Raw genomic sequence first — 24121 nt, 5'->3', positions numbered from 1 at the left:
AAATCCTGCCTAAAAGATCCTGGGTGACATCTCACCCACTCACCGATGCTCCGGAAGATCCCTCTGCCCTAGATGCGTGGTTGGAAGTCCGGGTGAGGGCTTGCGGCGTCTGGTCTGTCTCTGCCTGGAGCCCTTCTCCCCTGCAGCACGCGGGCGCCATCTTGGATAGTGACACCACGCGAGGTGCCCCCTGTGATGCGGCAGTGAGAGAGAGACGCAGATTACAGCCGCCGGGACCCTGCGCTGGAGAGGCCGCTTGCTGCACCGCGGGTGGGCTGGCTGGCGCTGGACTCAGACATACAGCGTCCGGCTCCGACGCGAGGCGGGCGCCATTTTGAAAGCTGCTGCGCGGATCCCTCATCGCACAGGCGGCAGGAGAGAGGCGGCGGAGGCTGCGGAGGCTGCGGCTGCTACCCTGCCATATCCTATCACCACAACCGTGAGTTGCCCGGCTGGGCTGGCGCTGAGGTGGGGGTGAGTGCCTGGAGCTGAGGCCAAACTGTAAGAGCCAGTCTGAGGAAGCTGGGGTGGGGTGCCTGACCTGCAGCTGTGAGGTAGATACCTGAACTCTCTGCTCTGACCTCCCCCCCCCCCTGCATGACCAGCGGTGTGTACCTCATACACATACATTGACACTGAACTGCTCAAAATCCCCAATGCTGACGGGGGCACTGGACAGCTGACACCCTGGGCATCCCCCGTTCTGTTACACACTATAGCTGTCTGCTCTGACCTCCCTGCTAACATAGCATACAGTGTGTGCCCTATATCTGTGAACTGATAATCCTATATGCGGATTGAGACACCTGGCCTCCTTCTTTACACAGAACACAGTATCTGCCCTGTGTCTGAGAGCTGGCAACCCTCTGCGCTGACTGTGGATCCGGCCTGCTGACCAATTGGGCTATCCTTGTTGTGATATACACTACAGTCTCCGCTGAGATATACACTGTGATTGTCGGCTCTGGTTCATCCATTTAAATAACATTACCGGGGCTGCTTGACCTGATCTGCCTGTGCCTACAACTATCTACTATAGTTTTTAAAGATATACACCACATTGGTGGTGCCCTTCTTCGGCATGGGGAAGACGGGACACGCTGCTGCGGCTTCCAGGCTGGAAAAATATGCGAGGGGCTCGCAGTCGACCACCTCTCCATCTCAATCTGATGACCCCCCCCCCTCGGATGTGGGTGCTGGAGCCCCTACTCAGGAGACTCCTGCTCAGTCAACTCAACAGATATTATTGGCCATTTCAGCTTCTGAGCAGCGAGTGATGGATAAAATTGGCCAGGTTCAGGTTGATATATCCCTAATAAGGCACGACATGCAAAAACTTCGGGAGCGAGTTGGCGAGACGGAGCATAGGATTTCTGATCTTGAGGACATCACCAACCCCTTGAAAGCTACAGTGGCAGATTTGTCGGCTCAAATGGCAACGGTCAAGACCAAGATCTCGGATATGGAGGGGCGGCTAAGGCGAAACAATGTCCGCCTGGTGGGTTTGCCTGAGAGGGCTGAGGGATCTGCTCCAGAACAGTTCCTTGAGACCTGGCTTCTTAAGATCTTCAAGCGTGAGGATTTCAGCCCCCAGTTTTCTGTGGAAAGGGCACACCGTCTTCCAATGAGAGCACCGCCTCCGGGTGCGCCGGCTCGCACCTTTATTGCCCGTTTCCTGAACTATAAAGATCGAGACATTTTGCTGAGGCTGGCCCGGACGCAGGGCCCACTACAATTCGATAACCATAATGTCTCGGTGTACCCAGACTTTGCTCTCGATGTGCAGAAGTCCAGGTCTCTGTTTATCAATGTTAAGAAGCGGCTGAGAGAACGGCAGATTCAATATTCCATGCTATTCCCGGCCCGCCTGCGTGTGGTGCATGCGGACACTACACACTTTTTCGGCTCCGCACGGGAGGCAGAGGCATGGCTGGACCGTCTTGCCCAGCCTCGTGACTAATAATATGCATTGATTTTGTTGTTGAAAGCATTAATGGGTTCTTTAAATTAGGTCCCTTTTGGGGCCTGGCTCCGCTATGGGTCCTCCTACAGTGAGTGGGCTAGTAATCTCGTAATATATTCCCGATATCCGCGTATACCTAGGTTCTAAGGGAAAATTACTTCTTATACCTCATCGGAGCTACATGCCTGGTTATAGTTTATAGGGTGATTTCTACCCCTATACCCCTAGGGTTTCTGCTTTTTTAAGTTGTATTCTTTACATTAAGTTGGTAGTTAAGTAAGGGTACAGGTATATCTAGTTTTAAGGATATGCAGGGTGGGGGGTGGTTGGGACTTTATTGTTATTTAGGAATTATATTTTTATGTTTTGGTCTCAGTGATGCTATTACACGAAATAATTGGTATCTGTATCTAAACTGTTGCGTGTATGATATTTGTGGCCTATGGCTTACATTGTTGGTGGGAAGGTACTACTCCGGTGGGTGGCCCCCCGCTGAGCCTGGGAAGCCGTGCCTTGCTCCTATACATGCCAAATTTAATGCGGAATGTCTAAGGTAGCAAACGGCCTGAATGTGCTCAGCTGGAATGTACGGGGTATGAACGACCGTATTAAAAGGGCCCTGGTTCTTAACCAGATTAAAAAATACAGAGCGGACATTGCCTGTCTCTCAGAGACTCATCTCGTGGGTGGTAGAACTCTGGCTCTAAAAAAACCCTGGGTGGGCTTTCTATACCATTCCACTTTTTCAAATAATGCTAGGGGTGTCTCGGTCCTTGTTAGAAAGACCGTTAATTTTCACTTGGTGCACAGCCAAATTGACCAATATGGCCGATATGTTTTTCTCAGGGCCCATGTTAACCACAAACTTATTCACATTCTTGCTGTCTATGTGCCTCCTCCTTACAGCAATGAAGTACTTAAACATGCAGTGACCTTTGTCTCTCTGGCACCTGGTACGCCGGTCCTCTGTGTGGGAGACTTCAACAATTACATGGACAGACATATGGACAGGTGGAATGAATCCCAGGCCCCTAACCCTCCTTTACAGCCTACCATTACTCCCTTTGCCAAACTAGTGAGTGAATTAGATTTACTAGACATTTGGAGGATTAGACACCCTATGCAGCGTCAATACTCCTGCCACTCTTCTAGTTTCAATACGTTGTCAAGAATAGATTTAGCGCTGGTTTCATCTGATCTGACACCTAAAGTGCTTGATGTCCAGTATTTACAACGGGGGATATCTGATCATTCTCCTCTATTATTGGTGTTAGATGCCCAGCTGGAACACACTTCCCGTATATGGAAGCTTAACCCATTCTGGTTAAACTTAATTATAGATGGCCAAGCGTTGATAGATGAATGGAACGACTTTGATGCTTGTAATAATTCCTGTATGGATTTGGCAATGAAACATGATACCTTCAAGGCCTATATGAGGGGTTCTTTTATAAAGAGGGTGGCAAATATTAAACGTGCCAGCAGAGAGGAGGAGCTTAGATTAGAGGATGAGTGTAAGGGGCAGGAAGAAATGTACATACTGTCCAGATCGCCTGAGGATCGCCAAAGATGGGATCTTGCTAGACGTAAATGGTCTGCCTATTTATTGGATAAAACCAAACGTAAATTTTTGTTCAATAAGCATGCCATGTACTCACAGGCCGAGGTGGGCGGTAGCTACTTGGCTTACCTAGCTAGGGATGAAAGGGGGATCGGTGCCATCCAGCAAATTCGAGATGCCTCTGGCACACTACAATATTCTACCCCTGCCATCGCCCAAGTTTTCCAAGCCTACTATTCAAATTTATATACTACCAGAGTCACATATACACCTCACCAACTAAATGAGTATATGGCCAGGATTTCTCTGCCCCGTCTTTCCCCATCATCTATAACTCTCTTAGACGCGCCAATTACCCATTTGGAGATTGAGGCTGCCATAGCATCCTTTCCCAATAGAAAGGCACCGGGCAGCGATGGTATCCCCATAGAGGTTTATAAGAAATTCAAAGAATATTTTATCCCCTACTTGCTCACATTATATAACGCTCTTTTCCAAGCGGGCACTCTACCCCCATCTATGATGGAGGCGGTTATCATAGTACTCCCGAAGCCGGGTAAGGATCCTGTGGCTCCGGAATCCTATCGCCCGATCTCATTATTGTCCTCCGACATAAAGATCCTGGCGAAGATTCTGGCGATACGCCTCAACTCTGTCATTACTACCATAATTAATGATGACCAAACGGGCTTCATGCCTGGTAAGTCGACCACACAGAACTTACGCAGGCTATTTTGCCATATACAAAGGGGAGATGTTAATGGGTCGGGGGCGGTGGTGGTGTCACTTGACGCAGCCAAAGCCTTCGACTCGGTCGAGTGGCCATATCTTTGGGAGGTCATGCGTAGGTTTGCTTTTGGCCCTAGCTTTATACGCTGGGTCAAGTTATTGTACTCTGACCCCCAGGCCAGACTGTCTATCAATGGCTATATCACTGATAGCTTTGAATTGGGCAGGGGAACCCGGCAGGGGTGCCCACTGTCGCCGGCTCTCTTTGCTTTAGCTATTGAACCTCTGGCCTGTATGGTCAGGAGCCACTCGGCGATCAGGGGTATCTCGGTTAATAACTGCTCTGATGTGATAGCTCTATATGCTGATGACATGTTGCTCTTTCTTAACGATGCCGGCCCCTCCCTGACAGCTCTACTGGAGACGGTCAACTCATTTGGTACCTTCTCAGGCTTACTAATTAACTGGGACAAGTCTAATATATTCCCAGTGTCGGGGGTGATCCCTAGCCAATTACCAGTTAGTTCTCCCCTCCAATGGACTCTCCGTTTCAAATACCTGGGAATATGGATAACTGCTGATAGTACGGAATATGTTAAACAAAACTTGGAACCGGTCACGTTAGACTTCCAGAAAAAGGTTCATATATGGAAAAAGCTCCCCCTGACTGTGTCTGGACGTATCAATTTAATAAAAATGGCTGTGCAGCCCAAATACCTGTACGTTTTACAACATGCCCCGACATATGTCCCTAAGACAATATTTACAAGAGTTGAGAGTGTCGTCTCTTCGTTCATATGGGGGGGGGGGGACTCCTCGGGTGGCTTTAAGGACTCTGACCAGGGCACGTGATGACGGGGGCTTGGGCCTTCCGGACCTACGCAACTATTATTTAGCAACTCAGCTGGTTCATACTTCTGAATGGGTTGGGGGACGGGGAGGGCCTACATTTCATAACTTTTATATAGAGAGGGTGGGCCTTGCGATGCCACCGCTGCACTTCCTGCTGTCCGGTGTGCCGTCGGGAGGTTTTCCGCCTATGCTGAGACAGACCCTACTTGTTTGGAGACACTCACACTCCTTTTTTGACTGGGGGGGTATTGATGGGGATACACCCTTGTGGAATAATGTATCCTTCCAGGAACTGCTGCCTATATCCGATGACAATATATGGCTCAGGGCGGGGCTTACGTCAATCCATCAACTGTACGCAAACAATTCCCTTAAGTCCTTCCAGGAGCTGAGCGCAGAATTTCAAGTATCTAACAGAGCCTTTTTTAGATACTTTCAGCTGCGCCATGCAGTGCAAACTCAATTTGAGGGCACAGTGCCTACTATTTCTAATTCTCCGGTCAAGGAGCTTGTCCTCAACCTTGGCCAGCGAGGGCAGGTCTCTAGTCTATATGCCAGCATAAATTCACATATGAACCCCCAGGTCCTGGTCAATCTGAAAATTAAATGGGAACATGACTTGGGAACCCTAGAAGACAGCCAGTGGGTGCAAATATTGGAGTCAGTCAAATGTTCTACTCCCTGTGTCAAATACCAGCAGGTATCCTTTTATATCATGCACAGAGCGTACCGTACCCCAGTATCTTTGCACAGGGCGGGATTAAGGCAGAATGTGGAATGCCCTAGGTGTAGATCCGGTGAGGCAGACTTCTGGCATATGATATGGCTGTGCCCCACTGTCCTTGACTTTTGGAAGGAGGTATGGTCCAATATTCGCTCTACAGAATCAACACTCCCACCCTCCTCGCCCCGGCTGTGTATGTTCGCACTAGACCTGGCGGAGTCCTGCTCCCCTGTGATTTATAGATATGTTCTGTGTTTAATATCTCTAGCCAAGGTTATAATAGCGCGAAACTGGTTTGCCCCCTCTGCCCCTAGTATCCAACATTGGCGCGCATTAGTCAATGAAGTCTCGGGACATGAGAGACATGTATTCAATTCGCGAGGCACACTTCCACAATACTATTCAAAATGGGATAGATGGAATGATTCCGAACTAGCTTCCGGCTCCCCTACAGGTTGAATGCTGGTTAGTTTATTTCTGTGAGAGAGAGGACACGGTACCCGGTGCCAATGTATGGGCTCTAATCATTGGGGTTTTTGTGACACTACTTGTTTTACTTACTCCCCACGATGTATGTTATGTTATATATGTCAAATAAACATGCACGCGATGTTTTTTGTAAAATAAATAAAAAACTTTATTGTAACGTTACCAATGAGGATACAAATCTGAGACCTTAGATTTAAATTTCACTGTATTCTATTCCATTTCATTTAGCTTTGTTAGCTTGTAGAGTTAGTATTAGAAATGTACTTTTATATGTAAATTGCAAAATTCAATAAAAAAATTTACACAAGTAAAAAAAAAAAAAAGAACTATCACCTAAGGGACAACAGACACTCGTGAACAGCTAAGGTACACGGTGTAAACAGTAAAGTTACCTTAGTAATCTACACCCTTATGCCCGCAAGGAACAGAAGGTAACAGAAGGACCCAGTAATGGTCCCTATCTCACCAAAGTGAGTAAGGCAAAACTCCGCACAGAGGCGGACGCCCTGTATCCCATAAGAACTTTGAGAAAACGATTTACCGGTAGGTATTAAAATCCTATTTTCTCTTACATTCTTATGGGATACAGGGAAGTCGTTCTTAACGATTGGGGATATACCAAAGACATCAGAACGGACGGGATAGTGCGGAATTTATTGCCGCAGCACCGCTTGCCCAAACTGAGTATCTTCAGTGGCCAGAGCGTCAAATTTATAAAACTTGACAAAGGTGTGTTGGCCTGACCATGTGGCGGCTCTACACAATTGTAAGGCCGATACTCCTCGGGCAGCCGCCCAGGAAGTCCCCACTGAACGAGTTGAGTGGGCTTTCACCCCAGCAGGCATAGGAAGCTTTGCTACCACATAAGCCAGTTTAATGGTTGCACAGATCCATCATGCAATAGACTGCTTAGAAGCAGGACGCCCGATCTTTTGGGCATCATAAAGGACAAAAAGTCCATCAGTCTTGCGAATTCTCGCTGTTCTCCTGATGTAGGCACGGAGAATCCTTACCACATCCAGGCACGGAGAATCCTTACCACATCCAAAGATGTTGGCACCTCAGAATGAGGCCCACTAGCAGGAACCACAATTGGCTGGTTCACATGGAACACAGACACCACTTTAGGAAGAAAACGCGGGTTGGTGCGTAATTCTGCCCTGTCTTCATAGAAAATCAAATAAGGGCTCTTGCAAGTTAATGCCCCTAGCTAAGAGACCCTCCTAGCCGAAGCTAGGGCTAGTAAGACTACCGTCTTCCATGTCAGATATTTCAATTCAATTTCCTCCAATGGCTCAAACCAGGAGGATTTTAAGAACGTCAGAACGACATCCAAGTCCCATGGTGGAGTAGGGGCCACAAAAGGAGGCTGTATATGCAACACTCCTTGCAGAAATGTCTGCACTTCAGGTATATTAGCCAGCTTCTTTTGGAAAAAGACAGATGGTGCAGATACCTGCACCTTCAAGGAGCCTAAACGTAGGCCCAAGTCCAGACCTGATTGAAGAAATCTGAGAAATCTTTCCAGTTTAAACTCTGATGGAGTAAACTTTTCCTGTTCACACCAACCCACATATCTCTTCCAGATATGGTTGCAGTGTTCGCGAAAACCACCCAAAAAAGTGGGTCCCGGGGACCCTTCACTTCTAAAAATTGGGGTCCTACCGGACCTTTTCTGGGTCCCAACGGAATAAATCCTCCTCTCCCCTTCTCCCTAGCATAACACACGTGGGTCAGGGGGGGGGGGGGGGGGAGAGAGTATCAATTGGCCCACTCGCATAAAGGTACATATATACTAGAAACTAACTAAACCTGAAAACAGGGACAGTGCATGTTTATGGCATGGTTTTTTTTGGGGGGGGGGGGGTGTCACATAGTAGTACACATTAAAGCACACACCCCGTAATGCCCAGTACACATTAAAGCACACACCCCGTAATGCCCAGTACACATTAAAGCACACACCCCGTAATGCCCAGTACACATTAAAGCACACACCCCGTAATGCCCAGTACACATTAAAGCACACACCCCGTAATGCCCAGTACACATTAAAGCACACCCCCCGTAATGCCCAGTACACATTAAAGCACACCCCCCGTAATGCCCAGTACACATTAAAGCACACCCCCCGTAATGCCCAGTACACATTAAAGCACACCCCCCGTAATGCCCAGTACACATTAAAGCACACACCCCATAATGCCCAGTACACATTAAAGCACACCCCCCGTAATGCCCAGTATATATTATAGCACACACCAATATGCCCAGTACACATCATAGCACACACTGTAATGCCCAGTATATATTATAGCACACACCAATATGCCCAGTACACATCATAGCACACACTGTAATGCCCAGTATATATTATAGCACATAAGTGCTGCTTACTTACATGCTTGTTGCTAGGGGTTACATGCTCCTTGCAGGGGTCACATGCTGGGGGGGATGGGGGCATTTTATGCTGGTTGCCACATGGGGAGGGGACGTTTTATGCTGGTTGCCATTGGGGGGGGGGGGGGGGGTGCGCACATCGGTTCGTTGTCACAGTGGGGGGGTGTGTGTGGAAAACATGCCGCTCAGCAGAGTAGGTGAGCGGGCTATCAGCGCGGCGGGGGGACTGGATGTGGCTGGAATAGCTGACACGCTGCTCTGAGTTGCATTAGCCACATCCAGTCCCCCGCCACCTTGACAGCGCGCTCATCTACTCTGCTGAGAGCGGCTGTTACAGCATCCCATCCTGTCCCCCCCCCCGCTCTCAGCAGCGGAGTGGACTTAGGATGCAGAGTTTGAAACGGTAACCTGCTCTCATGCAGGGTGCGTGGTGCGCAGCGGCAGCAAACTGTATAAAACCTACAGTGATTGGCTGCCGGCGGCCACTGTTCAGTGATTGGGTCCCGGCGGCCGCTGCAGTCACAGTGATTGGCTCGCAGCGGCGGCTGACAGGATCAGTACAGCGCGTCCTCGGGGACCCCTTTAGTTTTAAAAACAGTCCCCGGGGACCGTTTTAGGGTAAAATACGCGCTATAGCGCGTTTTTGTGAACCCTGGGTGGTAATGTGCAGCCGTTAACGGCTTACTTGCACTTGTCATAGTTCTGATGACTGAAGTGTGAAATCCCTTCTGTGTCAGGATCTGCCGCTCAACTTCCAGGCTGTCAAACGCAGCTGTTCCAAGGCCTGGAAGATGCACGGGCCTTGCATGAGCAGGTCTCTTTGCAGAGGCAGGCGCCACGAGTCCCTTTGAAGACTTAGAAGATCTGGGTGCCACGTTCTTCGTGGCCAGTCCGGAGCCACCAGAATCACCTCGGCTCCGTCTCTTCTTATTTTCTTTAACACCCGAGCCACTAGGGGAATCGGTGGGAAGACATAAATCAGGCCGTGGAACGTCCATGGTATGGAGAGGGCGTCCACTCCTTCTGCCTGAGGGTCTCTCGCCCTGGAGAAGTACCTGGATATTTTCCAATTGTGTCTTGATACCATCAAGTCTACTAGTGGGGTCCCTCACCGAACCACCAGAGCACTGAACACCTGGTGGTGTAGACTCCATTCCCCGGGATGGAGCTCGTGGCGACTGAGGAAGTCTGCTTCCCAGTTGTCCACCCCGGGTAGGAATATGGCAGAAAGAGCCTGACAGTGACTCTCTGCCCAGGACAGGATCTTTGTTGCTTCCCGCATGCAGGGCCTGCTCTTGGTCCCGCCCTGCCTGTTCAGAAATGCCACAGTAGTGGCATTGTCTGATTGGATGCGGACCGCCTTCAGAAGTGCATAATACACAGCACGTAACCCCAAGTTGTTGATCTGGAGGCGTGTTTCCCATAGGGTCCATTTGCCCTGAAAGGACTGACCCATGGTCACTGCACCCCATCCCCGGAGGCTCGCATCCGTGGTGACTAAGACCCAATCCTGGATGCCAATCCGACGCCCTGCTATTATGTTGAGCGTGTGGAGCCACCACTGTAGTGACAGTCTTGTCCGGGATGACAACACAATCCGCCGATGCATCTGGCGATGTGAACTGGACCACTTGCTCAGGAGGTCGAGCTGAAAAACCCTGCTGTGAAACCTCCCGAATTGGAGAGCCTCGAATGAGGCCACCATCTTTCCTAATAGGACAATACACTGGTGCACTGTCACCTGGGGGGGCTTCAACAAGTTTGTGACCAGCTGTTGAATGTCTAAAACCTTGTCCTGTGGCAGGGACACTCATGAGAGCCGTGTCCAGTACCATCCCCAGGAACTGGAGTCTCTGTGAAGGGATCAGAGAGGACTTTGCAATTTTCAGGAGCCAACCATGACCCGACAGGGTCTGCCTGGTAATCTGTAAGGCTGCCTGCAATTCCTCTGGAGACCGAGCCTTTACCAGCAGGTCGTCCAAGTAAGGTATCACACAAATCCCTAGTTTTCTGAGAACCACCATCATCTTGGTGAATATGCGCGGGGCTGAGGACAGGCCGAATGGCAGTGCACGGAACTGATAGTGATCGTTCACCAGCGCAAACCTCAGATATTTTTGATGAGGGGCCCATATTGGGATGTGAAGGTAGGCGTCCTTCACGTCCAAGGACGCCAAGAACTCCCCCTCCTCCAGTGCCGCTATAACGGCCCGCAAGGACTCCATCTTGAACTTGGTTACAGTCAAGAAAGGGTTCAGGGATTTTTGGTTCAGTATCGGGCGTACTGACCCGTCCGGTTTTGGGACTACAAATAAATTTGAGTAATAGCCCTGCCCCCTTTCCAGGGGAGGTACCGGGACTATTACCTTGGCTTGTACCAGCTTTTGGATTGCTTGCTGCAAAACCGTTTGGTCCTCTGGGGACGCTGGAAGGCCTGATTTGAAAAACCTCTGAGGTGGCTGAACTGCAAACTCCAGCTTGTAGCCTTGCGTAATAAGAGCCTGTACCCAAGAATTTTGGCACGAGGCTTCCCAAACATGGCCGAAGAACGCCAGTCTGGCTCCCACCTCGGCCGGAGCTATTGGTGGAGCCCCACCGTCATGCTGCGGGTTTACCTGCAGCTGCCCCGGATGGCCGCTGTGTGGTGGCTGAAGCAGAAGGCTTCCTGAATTTACCTCGGGAGCCTCTGGCAGCATTAGAGCCACCCCTGGCCTTTGGATGGAATTTACTTGCCCGAAAGGACTGCTGGGAGTGAGATTGAAAAGGACGCTTGGGCATCTGTGGGGTTGAAGGCAGGAATGTGGACTTCCCTGCTGTGGCTTTAGAGATTAACTCATCATTGTGACAAACAACAGTCTCCCCTCACACACAGAGCAAACACAGTGGATATGCAGTGTGATTTATACAGATAATTACTATGTGTAGTTACTATCTGATCTTGTGTAGCTTAACAAGCTAGTGGGGTGGTGTACAGAGGGTAATGGAGGGGACCAATACACCAAACAACCTTAGCTCTCCAATTTTAAGAGCTGGTAAACAGTACAGTAATCTTAACAGTACTTTACAGTGTATGCAGGCAAGTGTACAAGTACACAAGCGCTGAAAACCTGAAGCTGTCTCTGCAAGCAGATTCCCTCTGTTCCACACCGCTGAGGAGTGTCTGGAGCAGTACAATGGCGTTTCCAGCAGCCAGGGAAGAAGCAGGAAGCAGGTTTTGGCACCCTCACAGAGCTGTGGTCCCACTCTGGGTAAGCTCCGCCCAGCGTAATGGCGCCGGAGCTTACCTGCGTTTTATACTGAGACTGACATTGAAAAATGTCCAAACCTCTGTGGCAACTGCCCTGGACAATACAGGAGGCAGTAAACTGTCCCAGTGTAGGCAGGGGGTTGCGCGGTCCCTGTGCAGGGCACCGCCGATACCGCCGCCGCCATCTTGCCGCACCGTTACCCGGGGACCCCACGGCGGGGGACCCCGGGGTCATACTCACCACGGACGTCTTCAGACTGGACTAGGGCTGTGCGGCATGCCAGGGGTGTGCGTGCTGCAGCGCAATACCCGCGGTAACAACACCCACTCAGGATGGTGGTCCTGTGGCAGGGACAGCTCGGTACCTTAAAGTGGCCTGCAGCTGAACCCTTCCCCTAGTCTCCCACGATGCAGGACTGCTGTTAAGTCCAAACCGCAGTCCCAAAATAATAAAAGAAATTAAACAGAAGAAAAACTCTCTGGAGCTCTTCCTGATGCGTGCTTCTCCTGAGGCACATTTCTCAAACTGACTAGAGGGAGGGGAGCAGAGGGGAGGAGCCAGTACACCCAGTATAAAGTTTTATAAGTGCCTGTCTCCTTCGGATATCCTCTTTTCCCCAATCGTTAAGAACGACTTCCCTGTATCCCATAAGAATGTAAGAGAAATTAGTTTGGCAAACCTCCCTCTCTCTAAACCAAGCATAAGGTTTACTTCTTATATGGAATTTTTGTCGCTAAACACTGAGTTTTTATGTATTTCCTCACATACATTCTATACATTTTACAATGAGACACCTAGGTGACCCCCTGATGTGCACATAAAGAAAGTACTTTAAATTACCATACGGTCTTTGCTGATCACAGGACACATGGGTAGATTTATTAAGCTCGGTGAAGTGATAAAGTGTCTGGTCTTTATCACCGGCCAATCAGATCCTACCTGTCATTTTTCAAACCAAGCCTGTGACTTCACAGTTAGGAGCTGATTGGGCGGTGATAAAGTACTAGCCACATTATCACTTCACTGAGCTTAATAAATCTGCCCCACAGTCACTGACACATCCTATGTATACCCCAAGTTCAATCCTTTCCCAATTTCAAAGCATTACAGAACACAATATCTTTGAAAAACATTCCTCTAAATCAGGGATGGGGAACCTATGGCGATCCAGCTGTTGTTGAACTACACATCCCAGAATGCTTTGCTACAGTTGGCCAAATAGCAAAACTGTAGCAGTGCATGCTGGGATGTGTAGTTCAACAACAGCTGGAGGGTGAAAGGTTCCCCATCCCTGCTCTAAATGCACAGCACATACATTTGAACATGTGTTTCTAGAACTCTAGACATCACATAAAATAGGACATGTTCTTTTAAAAGCACATTAAAACATTTCTTAACATTTTAAATGACGTGGTTCGACAATCGCACAACACAACCAGATGCAAGTCATATACACACACACACACACACACACACACACTATATATGGTGTACACATTTTGGCTGTTTTCACAGGTTTGTGTGACCGGCAGCAACTAGAGGGCACCCAGCCTAGCCCCGTTTGGGCACATCCGGCTGCTGGTGCCGGCATTTCAGCTCGCACCTTCCAGTCGTGTGCCTGCTAGTTTGGTCAGGTTTAGCAGCTATGTGAGGCTAAACCCGACCTTAATGAGCATGAAAATAAACATCAATTTATATAATTGCCCCATGCTCTCCTGTTGCATTAAATGGGAGATTTGACAATTGAACACAGCCCATAGCGTCTACATTTCCTTTAAAGCCAGTGATACAGTTGAGAACACCTTAAGGCAGGGGTCCTCAAAAGATGTTGCTCTGGGACCCCCATTAGACATTAAAATAGTTAAGGGACTCCAGCAAGTGACTGCAGAAGGTCATCACATCACAAGTGTAGTCAGCTGACGGCACATACATGGCAGCATTGCGGAGGCACAAAATGATGGGAGGAGTCTAAAACAACAGTCAGTGCAACAGATTTTTCAGACTCCTTGAATCACTGACTGAGACCAGAAAAGTCAGCAACATGGAGTCGTGACCCCATGCTGAGAAGGTTGGGACCCACTTTGGGGTCAGGACCCACAGTTTGAGAACCGCTGCCTTAAGGGGTCCACACACGGGAAGATGAAGCGTTCTGAGCGATGCTAGATTGCTCAGAACTCTTCAGCAAAATCACTTAGCACACAGCAATATGTCGTCTCTGTGTGCTGAGCGATCTGACACTGGCTCTGACCGATCCAACACTGCAATATGACACTGGTCCTGACCAGCACGCTGGATATAAAATCGCCAGGTGATGCGATGCACAGTGCCCCAATACATGTAGCCAAGTAGGGGCATTTTCTAAGCGATCTAGTGATAGGGCATTTCAATGCCCTTTTAACCGATACTTTGGTATCTGTGTAATTCCTGACATAAGGCATATACCAAGCGGCTTAGGTTTGAAACACCAATATTTGTCAAGCACTTCGGCTCCTTGTTAGCCAGTAGTGGGATTATCACATAACAACAAAACACATTTGCTTAGTACACTCATTAACGATGTTAAACACCAACATGAAAAAATACTTTGGGTGCAGGCATTTATAGGTTACTTAGCTATTTTTGTAAAAAGGGGGCATATAAAAATATGGCGTCACCAAAAAAAAAAAAAAAAAAAAAAAACAAGGTCACAGTCAAAATATGGTTTCCATATGTCATTTTACATAAACTACAATGTATATAGATATGACTGAAGAGTACGAGTGCCAAGTACAGCTGCAAGTGTGACATTGCTAAATGTCTTCAATGCCAAAATGAGAATACGTACACAGGACATTGTGGCTGAAGTCTGGGCTGTGGATCACTAGGTCAACAATCAATCGGTCGACCACTATTAGGTGACAGACAAAAGGTCGACATGAAAAAGGTCAACATGCAATAACTCATATCGACCTTTTCATGTGTTGACCATTACCATGGAGAACTTTTGCTTGTGTTGCTTATTACCGTGTTGACATTTTGCTTTTGCCGACCAACTGGTTCTGATTAATAGGTGTTGACCTTTACAGTGAAGACCTATCAACTGGAACCGCTCCGTCACTACTAGTAAGCACAAAATATGGTATGTGGTCACACGGTCAACATTATGTTGACCGTGAGCATGTCAACCTGTCAATGCAGGTAAAGGGTCCCCGAAACAGGAAGAATGCATTTAAACCATGCTAGTGTTGTAAACTAAACATGACGACAAGTGTAATATGAGCCACAGTGCTCTAAGTAGCATTCCACAGTGGTTTGGGTCCGGTACCATCATTGTTATGTTGCCATACTCCATAGCCACTCAGTTTGGGAAGATCTATCTTGGGGCATAACAAAATGATTGCAATAACTCTTCCTTTCTGGAAAACTCTGGATAACAGGTTCTGCAGATAACCATATTTCACCTTTTAGCAGAGCTGCAGTAAACTACCAGTTTAACACTGAACAATGTATTTTAGAAATGTGATAAACCAGGACATTTATATATTAGGATTTAGAAACACTTTAGTGTTGTGCCGTGAACTCTGAAAACTCAATTGGGGGATTCAATAGTTTCCACTAGCAGCTGTCAGTGCTGGACTCCCAATGAATTGTGTCACGGATGGTGTAATGGTTAGCATTACTGCCTCACAGCGCTGAGGTCTTGGGTTCGATACCCACCATGGCCCTAACTGTGTGAAGTTTGTATATTCTCTCAGTGTTTGCATGGGTTTACTCCGGCTGTGGCCCTCCAGCTGTTGTGAAACTACACATACCAGCATGTCCCTATGTGTGTAGGCCCCGTTACACTTTTTAGTCGGGTTAAAGTGTTACATTGCAATTTTCTTATTTTTTTTATAGGTGGTTACCAAATGAGCACCCTAATCCAGGCATGTCCAAACTGTGGCCCTCCAGCTGTTATGAAAGCACACATACCAGCATGCCTTGCCATAATTTTAGCATTTCCTAATAGCAAAACTGTGGCAAGGCATGCTGGGACTTGTAGTTTCACAAGAGCTGGAGGGCCATAGTTTGGACATGCCTGGGGTATATAAACATTTCTGAGGGGATAAAGCAGGGCTGGGCAACACCGGCCCTCCAGATGTTGATGAACTACACATCCCAGCATGCCTTGCATCCGTTTCAGCATGGCCACATAGCAAAACTAATTCAAAGCATCCTGGGATGTGTAGTTCATTAACATCTGGAGGGCCATTGTTGCCCAGCCCTGGGGTAGAGCATGGATCTTCAAACTGTGGCCCTCCAGATGTTGTGAAACTACATGTTCCAACATGCATTGCCACATTTTTTCCTATAAGAGCACGCCAACACTGCCAGGGCATGCTGGGACATGTAGTTCCACAACATCTGGAGGGCCACAGTTTGAAGACCCATGGGGTAGAGTGTTCCAGAGGTAGGGAGCAGCACGTGAACTGTCTGGGAGGAAGTAACCAGTTGGCAGAAGAGGTGGTGTGTATTAGCAGAGCAGAGAGTGTAAAAGGGAGATAAGATGTAAATGGGAGCGTAATGAGCGAGAGCTGTGTAAGTGAGTGTGAGAAGCTTGAATTAGATTCTGAAAGGTAAGAGGAGGCAGTGTAGGGCTTGTAATCCTTGATCTATACCATAACCTACTGCATTTTGTGAGAAATGTAAGCCTGGATGCAGCATTGAGAATACATTGGAGTAGAGAGAGGTATTTGTTTGGGATGCCACATAGGGGCAGCACGGACAGTGTAATTGTTAGTATTACTGCCTCACTGCACTAAAGTCATGGGTTTGATTCCCACCATGGCTCTAACTGTGCAGTGTTTGTATATTCTCCCCGTACTTGCGTGGGTTTCCTCCGGGTACTCCGGTTTCCTCCCACAATCCAAAATATATACTGGTAGGTTAATTGGTGCCCAACAAAAAATATTAACCCTAGAATGTCTGTGCTTGTATATGTGGTAGGGAATATAGATTGTAAGCTCCACTGGGGCAGGGACTGATGTGAATGTTTAAATATTCTCTGTAAAGCGCTGCGGAATATGTATGAACTATATAAGAAACTGGTAATAAATCCAAACGGGAGAGCCCGAAACTGGAAGTGTTCGTGACCCACTGCAAACCTGAGAAAAGACTGATGATGAATCCAAATGGGAACATGAAGGTAAGCATCCTTTATGTGGAGGGATACCAAAAACTCCTGCGGCTCCAGGGAGGCTATCACAGAGTGAATAGATTCCATCTTGAACCGCTGATACTGTACGAACAAGTTGAGTGCCTTGAGATTCAGGATAGGCCTGACCGATCCGTCTGGCTTGGGCACTACAAAAAGATTGGAATAGAACCCCTGACCTCTTTGTTCGAACGGAACTGGAGTAATCACCTGAGACCGCAAGAGCTTTTGGATTGCCTGCTGAAGATGCATCCTCTTTTCTGGAGCGTGCGGAAGTCCGGTCCTGAAGAACCTGGAAGGAGGTCGGCCCGAAAACTGGATCTTGTAACCCTCCGAAATGAGAAGTCGAGTTCAGGGATCCGAAGTCGTGGACAGCCACTGCTCTCGGAAATCCAGCAACCGGGCCCCGACCTGAGAACTTCCCAGCATCGCTGGTGGATAGTCATGCTGCAGGTTTGTCCTGAGGCTTAGGCTGCTGGGGTCTTGCGGCAGCCTGACCTCTTGCTCTGCCTCTGCCGCCTCGAAAGGAGAAGGCCGAGCCTCTACCACGGCCACGAAAGGACTGCTGCTGCCGAAAGGACTGGAAAGACGGACCCGTGTATTGACGTCTGGCTGGAGGGGGTGCTGACGGCAAAAATGTTGATTTCCCACCCGTGGCCTGGGAAATCCACTTGTCCAGTTCCGGACCAAATAGCATGTCCCCGGTAAATGGCAGAGCCTCCACCACCTTTTTGGACTCCACATCAGCCTGCCAGGAGCGTAACCACAATGACCGACGTGCAGCAATCGAATTGGCCGAAATGCGCGTAGCAATCATAGTGATATCCTTAGAGGTATCCGCTAAGAATTCAGCCGACTCATGAATGTGCTCCGCTAGTAAACGAAGATCTTGACGGGGAGTACCATCATCCAATCCCTGAATAAGCTGAGCAGACCATTTGGATATGGCTTTATTCACCCAAGCTGAAACAACTGCCGGACGCAATTGAGTGACCGCAGCCACATAAATAGCTTTAAGGGTGTTCTCGAGCTTCCTGTCGGACGGATCCTTTAGCGTGGAAGCCCCCGGGACTGGAAGAGTGGTCTTCTTGGACAGTCTAGAAACTGAAGCATCAACCGGAGGCGGAGTTACCCACTTCGACAGAGCAGCTGGCTGAAACGTGTAGAAAGACAGAAACCGTTTTGGAACCTGAAATCTCTTATCAGGACTCTGCCAAGCCGCTGTCAATTGTTCCTGCTTTGGAAACGGGAACACAACGAGCGGCTTAGACGGTACAGCAAACAGGTCAAGCTCCTGCGAAACCACTTCCAGTTCATATGGAAAATTAAGCACCTGTTTAACCGCTACAATGAGGGCTTCTACTCCCCCTGTAGACGCCTGATGCTCCGCCTCCAGCTGAGGAGCATCATCATCATCCAAGTCCATTCCCTGATCCAGATCCTCATCTGGATCCGCAGGGTCGTCCTCATCTGAATCCTGTAACTGGGCCAAGGTACGCTTATGAAGCACTGGCTGGGCCCCAGGGGCCACCATGGAATGGACCAAGGGGTCCATGGACCTAGAAAGGGTAGAGACCCATGCCGGCTGAGCTGAGCGGGTCTCCGCCAGCTCAGAGGACAACTTCGACATTGCCCCCACCAACAAATCTGCCCACGGCGGGGTAACTGCCAAAGGGTTGGACTGTGCCTGGGACGCCGCGAGACAGGCATCACAGGTGGTGGCCTTACCCTCCGGCGACGTCTGGGAAAACTTAGACCCACATGACGCACATACAAAAGCCTTTTGAGAGGCCTTGGTGGAAGCTGCCTTGCCAGTCATTGTAAGGCACACAGTATAAAATATACCACAACCAAGGGAAGCCACCCAAACCCACTCACACAACAGCAGAAGTGATGGGTACTGGAGACTGTAGGGCACCAGAGGGAAGACTAAGCCTGACCCCTCAAATAACTCCCCTTCACTTAATCACTGGCTATTACAAAAGAACAAAGTCAATGAACAATACCTCCCCTGCTAAATGCTGGAGGCGCTGCAGGGGTTAAATAGCACAGTCTCCACACACACAGCTGTACACTCCTAAGGGAAAGGAAGTGACAGCATAAATATCATATATTTTATGATAAGTTACATAGGCATGCCTTAAACCCCCCCCCCCCCCCCCCCAGTGGCACTGTATATCTAAAATGGCGCTGGCCACACCTGAGCTCCGGCACTGGTGCGCACACAGACACTGCCCTGAGCTACACTAGCCGTCTCCTTTCCAGCACCGGCCGCAGCAGCAGCTGAACACCCGGCGGGAGGAGGCGGCCGTGCAGACTGACAGCGAGTGTGCAGGAGCGCGCTCGCAGCACCCGCTCAGAGCGCCACGCTGGGAGGAAATTACTGTACTCACCGGAGCTCCAGTGACAGCAGGCAGCCGGCGGTGTATGACGGTCCCTTTGGTGGGGGTCCGCAGGCACACCAGGAGGTCTGGACAGGTGCCTTTGACGGAGGCCCTGACAGACAGCTGGCTAAGAACCAGCAGCGCCCAGCTCCACAGCCTATTTTCAAATAGCTATGAGGAGCTGACAACTAGAAAAGTTTAAAGCTAGAAAAAGACACCTAAGGAGTAAAAAGCAGGAGCAAGGCCCCTGCGTGTCCAGCTCCCTTGGCACAATTTTTCTAACTGGGGATTGTGGGGTATTAGAGGGGAGGAGCCAGCTTCTTAAAGTTATAGTGTGCCAGCTCCCAGCAAGCCAGCTCTAATTACCCACAGTAGATCGCCAGTGTCCCCTGCAGGATGTAAGAGAAAAATGTAGGAATGTCCAAGCATTTTCAATAAGGGTATTTGATGTCAGCTACAGCCACAATCAGCCTGTTTCTATCACACTGGCATAGTAAGTCCTGGGCACACACTGGGGAAATCATTTGATGGTGAGCGGTCGCAAATGGATTTGCAACGAATCACAGGGCTGCAATATTTCTGCAGGCTTGCACAGGGGGAGATTTCACTCTGGCTGAGTCACGATTACCTGCAGGGATCTACAAATTAGCAGTCGTGCGATCAGGTCTGAATAACCCCCAATGTGCTGAATAGTCAGTGTCAGCAGCGCAAAGCAACTGTGTTTCCCATCTCTTCCCTTCCAGCTTTTGTCCACCTGCCAGGTGGACCAGGGATAATGGTCCCTGTGACAGGATCCCCCCAGAAGCCTTTTAAAATGGAACTAAAGACTTTAACACTGCATAGATTTCTGACTACAGGATGCACTTATCCAGCTTACAAACTGAACTTGTTACAATATTGACCGGCATTCAATGACCCGACGGCGAGCTATCGGCAGATAGAAGTGACGATAGCTCGCTGTCAGGGTGTACTATGAATCCTCGCCACATGCTGTTTGTGGCCATTAAAATGGCGGGGCTTACCACAAAATATGGTGGACTCACTGTATTTGCGGTGAATCGCACCGCCTAAGGGGATACTTGACAGCAAGGATGGCTTATTTTCAGCAAGGAAAAGCCATCCTCGCCGTACAATCCCCCTCACCGTCCGCATTGAATACCCCTCTATGGGGGCAGTGACACGAAGTGCTGCATTGACAATATAAAGGGCTGATGTAGTGGCATGGGGAAGCTGGAGTGACAATGGGCTACTGGAATGACACAGGAGGTTGGTCTTGTGCTGGAGCGGACGTTTATTATGTGAATCTGCCTTTTTCAATGTATTTTATGTTGAGTTTAGACTTTTCAATGTATATTATACCTGGGGCATGGCATAGTGCAGGCATTTCCAAACTATGGCCCTCCAACTGTTGTGAAACTGCAAGTCCCATCATGCGTTGCCAAAGCTTTGCTATATGGGAATGCTAAACTATGGCAAGGCATGCTGGGATGTGTAGTTTCACAAAAGCTGGAGGACCATAGTTTGGACATGCCTGGCCTAGTGGATGAAAGGCCATGCCTAATTTTTGCACACAGATGATGTTGGCTCTTGAGCATCCCTAAAACTATTTGTGTGCCATTCGTCTGACTGGTTGGCCACACCTGCTATAGTGGTTTAAAGCTGTCTAGATTGACCAGGTTATGGTCGACCACCCTTGGTCAAACCAGTCTAGTTAGATGCCCAAAGATAGTCAACCACGTCTAGATCGACAGTAGCAAAAGTTAGATGACGGGAGCATGGTCGACATGAGTTTTTCACGTGTTTTTGGTGCCTGGATATCACAGGGGTCCCCGTGGACACGGTATATGTGCACGGTGTCCGCGTTCTATGCTCGGCACACTACATACCTCCCAACAGTCCCGATTTTATCGGGACAGTCCCGATTGTCAGGGCCTGTCCCGCTGTCCCACCCGCGGGCGGCAGTGTCCCGCGGTGTGGGGGGGCTGTTGGGAGTCCCCCCTGTCAGCTGCTAAGCAGCAGGGAATAGATGCTGTGCGCATGCGCACAGCGTCTATTCCCGCAGCCAGGGGGCATGGCTAGAGGCTCACAGTGCCTCTGGGTCATGCCCCCATAGCGGCAAAATGGGGGCGTGGCCTCGCGGAAGAGCCGCAAGCATAGGCCACGCCCCAAATTAGGCCACACCCCCGAAAATTTAGGCGCGCAGCAGCAGCATCCCGCCTGCTGAGGTTCCGAAGTTGGGAGGTATGCACTATAATAATCTCACTCTATGTCTACTTGGATATTAAAGTATGAACCAAGTCGACCACACGTCAAAAAAAAACAAAAACAAAAAAAAACACACCTCATGCCGACTACACTTCCATCATCTGAACGCTGGTGTCTGTTACTGTCGATATAGACATGGTCAACCAGAACATGATTGATCTAGACATCGTAGATCCATCGAACGAATACCAAGGTAGAGAACATCCCATATAACACCCTTAAGGTGCTTCAAGCTTTATACAATGAGATGAAAGTTAAAATTTGGCAGACCAAATGTCCCCTGCACTCTCCACTGGTGTCAAGAAAGAATGTATAGTATCGGCTACGCTCTTCAACATAGCTATGGACTAAATTCTCAAAAAAACTTTTCTAAATGAAATGGCCTCTGTTACTGGCAAACATACAGCCCTCAGACATAGTCTATGCCAATGATATAGTTTTTCTAGCCAAAAACATGCAATCTGCGCAAAACATCATAAATATACTCCACAACTGCAGCTTGACTTACAAACAAAGCAATAATCACTGAGCACTCTCTCAGCCAATCAGCAGCAGCCGCCCATTCATTTGTTACCTTTTTTTTTTTCATTCTACTGCCCCCAAAAATCATATGCGATATATTGCATGTAAACAAAAACAAAAAAGGCACATCAAATGCCAAATTGCAAGTGAGCTTTCCGGGAATTTGCCAAGTGCCCAACGGTGGAATTCTACACGACCTCCCACCTGAAGAAGTCGCAGTGTATGGGGGCCTTCACATGCAAGTAAATGCCCAGATATGGCCTGTCACTTTGATTTATTATTAAAAAGAATAAATTAGAAATTACGGAATTAAAATATTTTACTAAAGCACATGATTTAAAGCTTAAGGTTTACAGACATTGGGAAGGTACAGTACCTTTATACAAAAAGGAGACAAGAGGATCAAACCAGGAGCTAATTTACCAGCAAGGGATTATATAAAGGATATCCTTGTGAAGGTACTGCTGCAACATTTACTAGCAAACCTTACCGCTAGCTGGGACTCTGTTGAACCCCCAAGTTTAAGGTCTGGGGTGATAAAGAGCTCAATCATCAACAGGGACCGTTAATAGTGACCCCTATGTCTGTTACGGTTAGGCAGGTAAATGATCAGCATACCTGCACATAAACTGCTGTAAGAATAAGGACATGTGACAGAACGCATAAACACAAGTAGGGACATGGCTGTCAGCATACAGGAAGCGGTGTGTATACATGTATGTATACTAGCAGCAGTGACAGACGGGCAGCGGTACCGGCTGCATCCCCCGACCCAAACCATCCACAGCCCCCCGCTCACCTCTTCCACCTCTATCTCCTTGTAGTCGATTTCCTCGAAGTTCAGCACTGGAGGCGTCTCTATCATGTCAGCGGCAGAGGCAGACATGCCGTGCCTTCAGTAAGCGAATGGGGGCCTCGGACAAGTAGCCGAGGGGACAGGGCGCTGCGATTGCAGCGCCGGTTACCGGATTCGGGGAGACAGATAGGTCCGGGGCCACCGCAAACTCGGGCTTTACGGGCGGCCCCGGCCCTGCGGTTTCCAGGTGATCCCCAGCGGGCCGGTACTGGCGCTACACTAGCACCCCCAGATCCGACCATACAGGTAACGCCGGAGGCTGCAGCAGAGGCCGGGAGCAGAGTAGCGGTGACGGGGGCGTGGCTAACGCACGACGTCACTCCCGTACAGCCGCAGCGACAGCAGCAGTAGCACGGCTCACAGGAAAATATTTTTTTTTAACAAGCTTTATTTAAACCATAAACAAGAAAGAAACACACACAGAGAGAGAGACTTAGCAGTGGGTATTACTACTTTAATATGGACAAACTTAGATACTGAAGATTTGGTGCTGTAGTAGTTCTGTTTGCCAAATGTAACAAATCTTTTTGGCTGTCTAAGCAATTGAAAGCTTTTCCACGAGGTTTTTTTTCTATAGTTTACTGGAGGTAACCATACATCCCAACATGACCCTCTCCGGGAGGGACAGAATGCTCTGTTCCTGGACTTTCCTCTTAATATCTTATTACCATCACCTGTTTAAAACAGGTTAATTAATAAGAAAGGTTTTTTTTACCAGAGGTGATGGCAATCATACATTAAGGGGAAATTCCAGAAACTTAGCAATGTGTCCCTCCTGGAGAGTGTCATGTTGGGAGGTATGTGTAATTAATGCAGGGTTGCCGACCCTCCCGGAATTTGCGGGAGTCTCCCGAAAATCGGGTCCTTCCTCCCGGCCCCCGGAAGGGTGGGCAACCCTCCCGGAATCAGGGGGACCCCCACTGAGCCCCCCGATCGCGGCATTTATATGCCGCAA

General features: G+C 48.8%; 1 protein-coding gene across 2 annotated transcripts in view; it reads right to left on the bottom strand.

The window, feature by feature from the left end:
* The window catches only part of MAP3K7 (mitogen-activated protein kinase kinase kinase 7), a 64390-nt gene extending 40892 nt beyond the window's left edge, over positions 1–23498 (bottom strand). For both annotated transcript variants that reach the window (XM_083177038.1, XM_083177039.1), the window contains exon 1: positions 23110–23498. In XM_083177038.1, the coding sequence (XP_083033164.1) occupies positions 23110–23196 (87 nt within the window). In that variant the 5' untranslated portion in view covers positions 23197–23498. The remainder of the gene's footprint in view (positions 1–23109) is intronic.
* Between the last annotated feature and the right edge of the window lie 623 nt (positions 23499–24121).

Source organism: Crinia signifera, chromosome 3 (genome assembly GCF_055691185.1).
Source record: "Crinia signifera chromosome 3, ASM5569118v1, whole genome shotgun sequence".
Classification (NCBI taxonomy): Eukaryota; Metazoa; Chordata; class Amphibia; order Anura; family Myobatrachidae; genus Crinia; species Crinia signifera.
The sequence above is the reverse complement of the archived record's forward strand: the minus strand, read 5'-3'. Positions and strand labels throughout refer to the sequence as shown.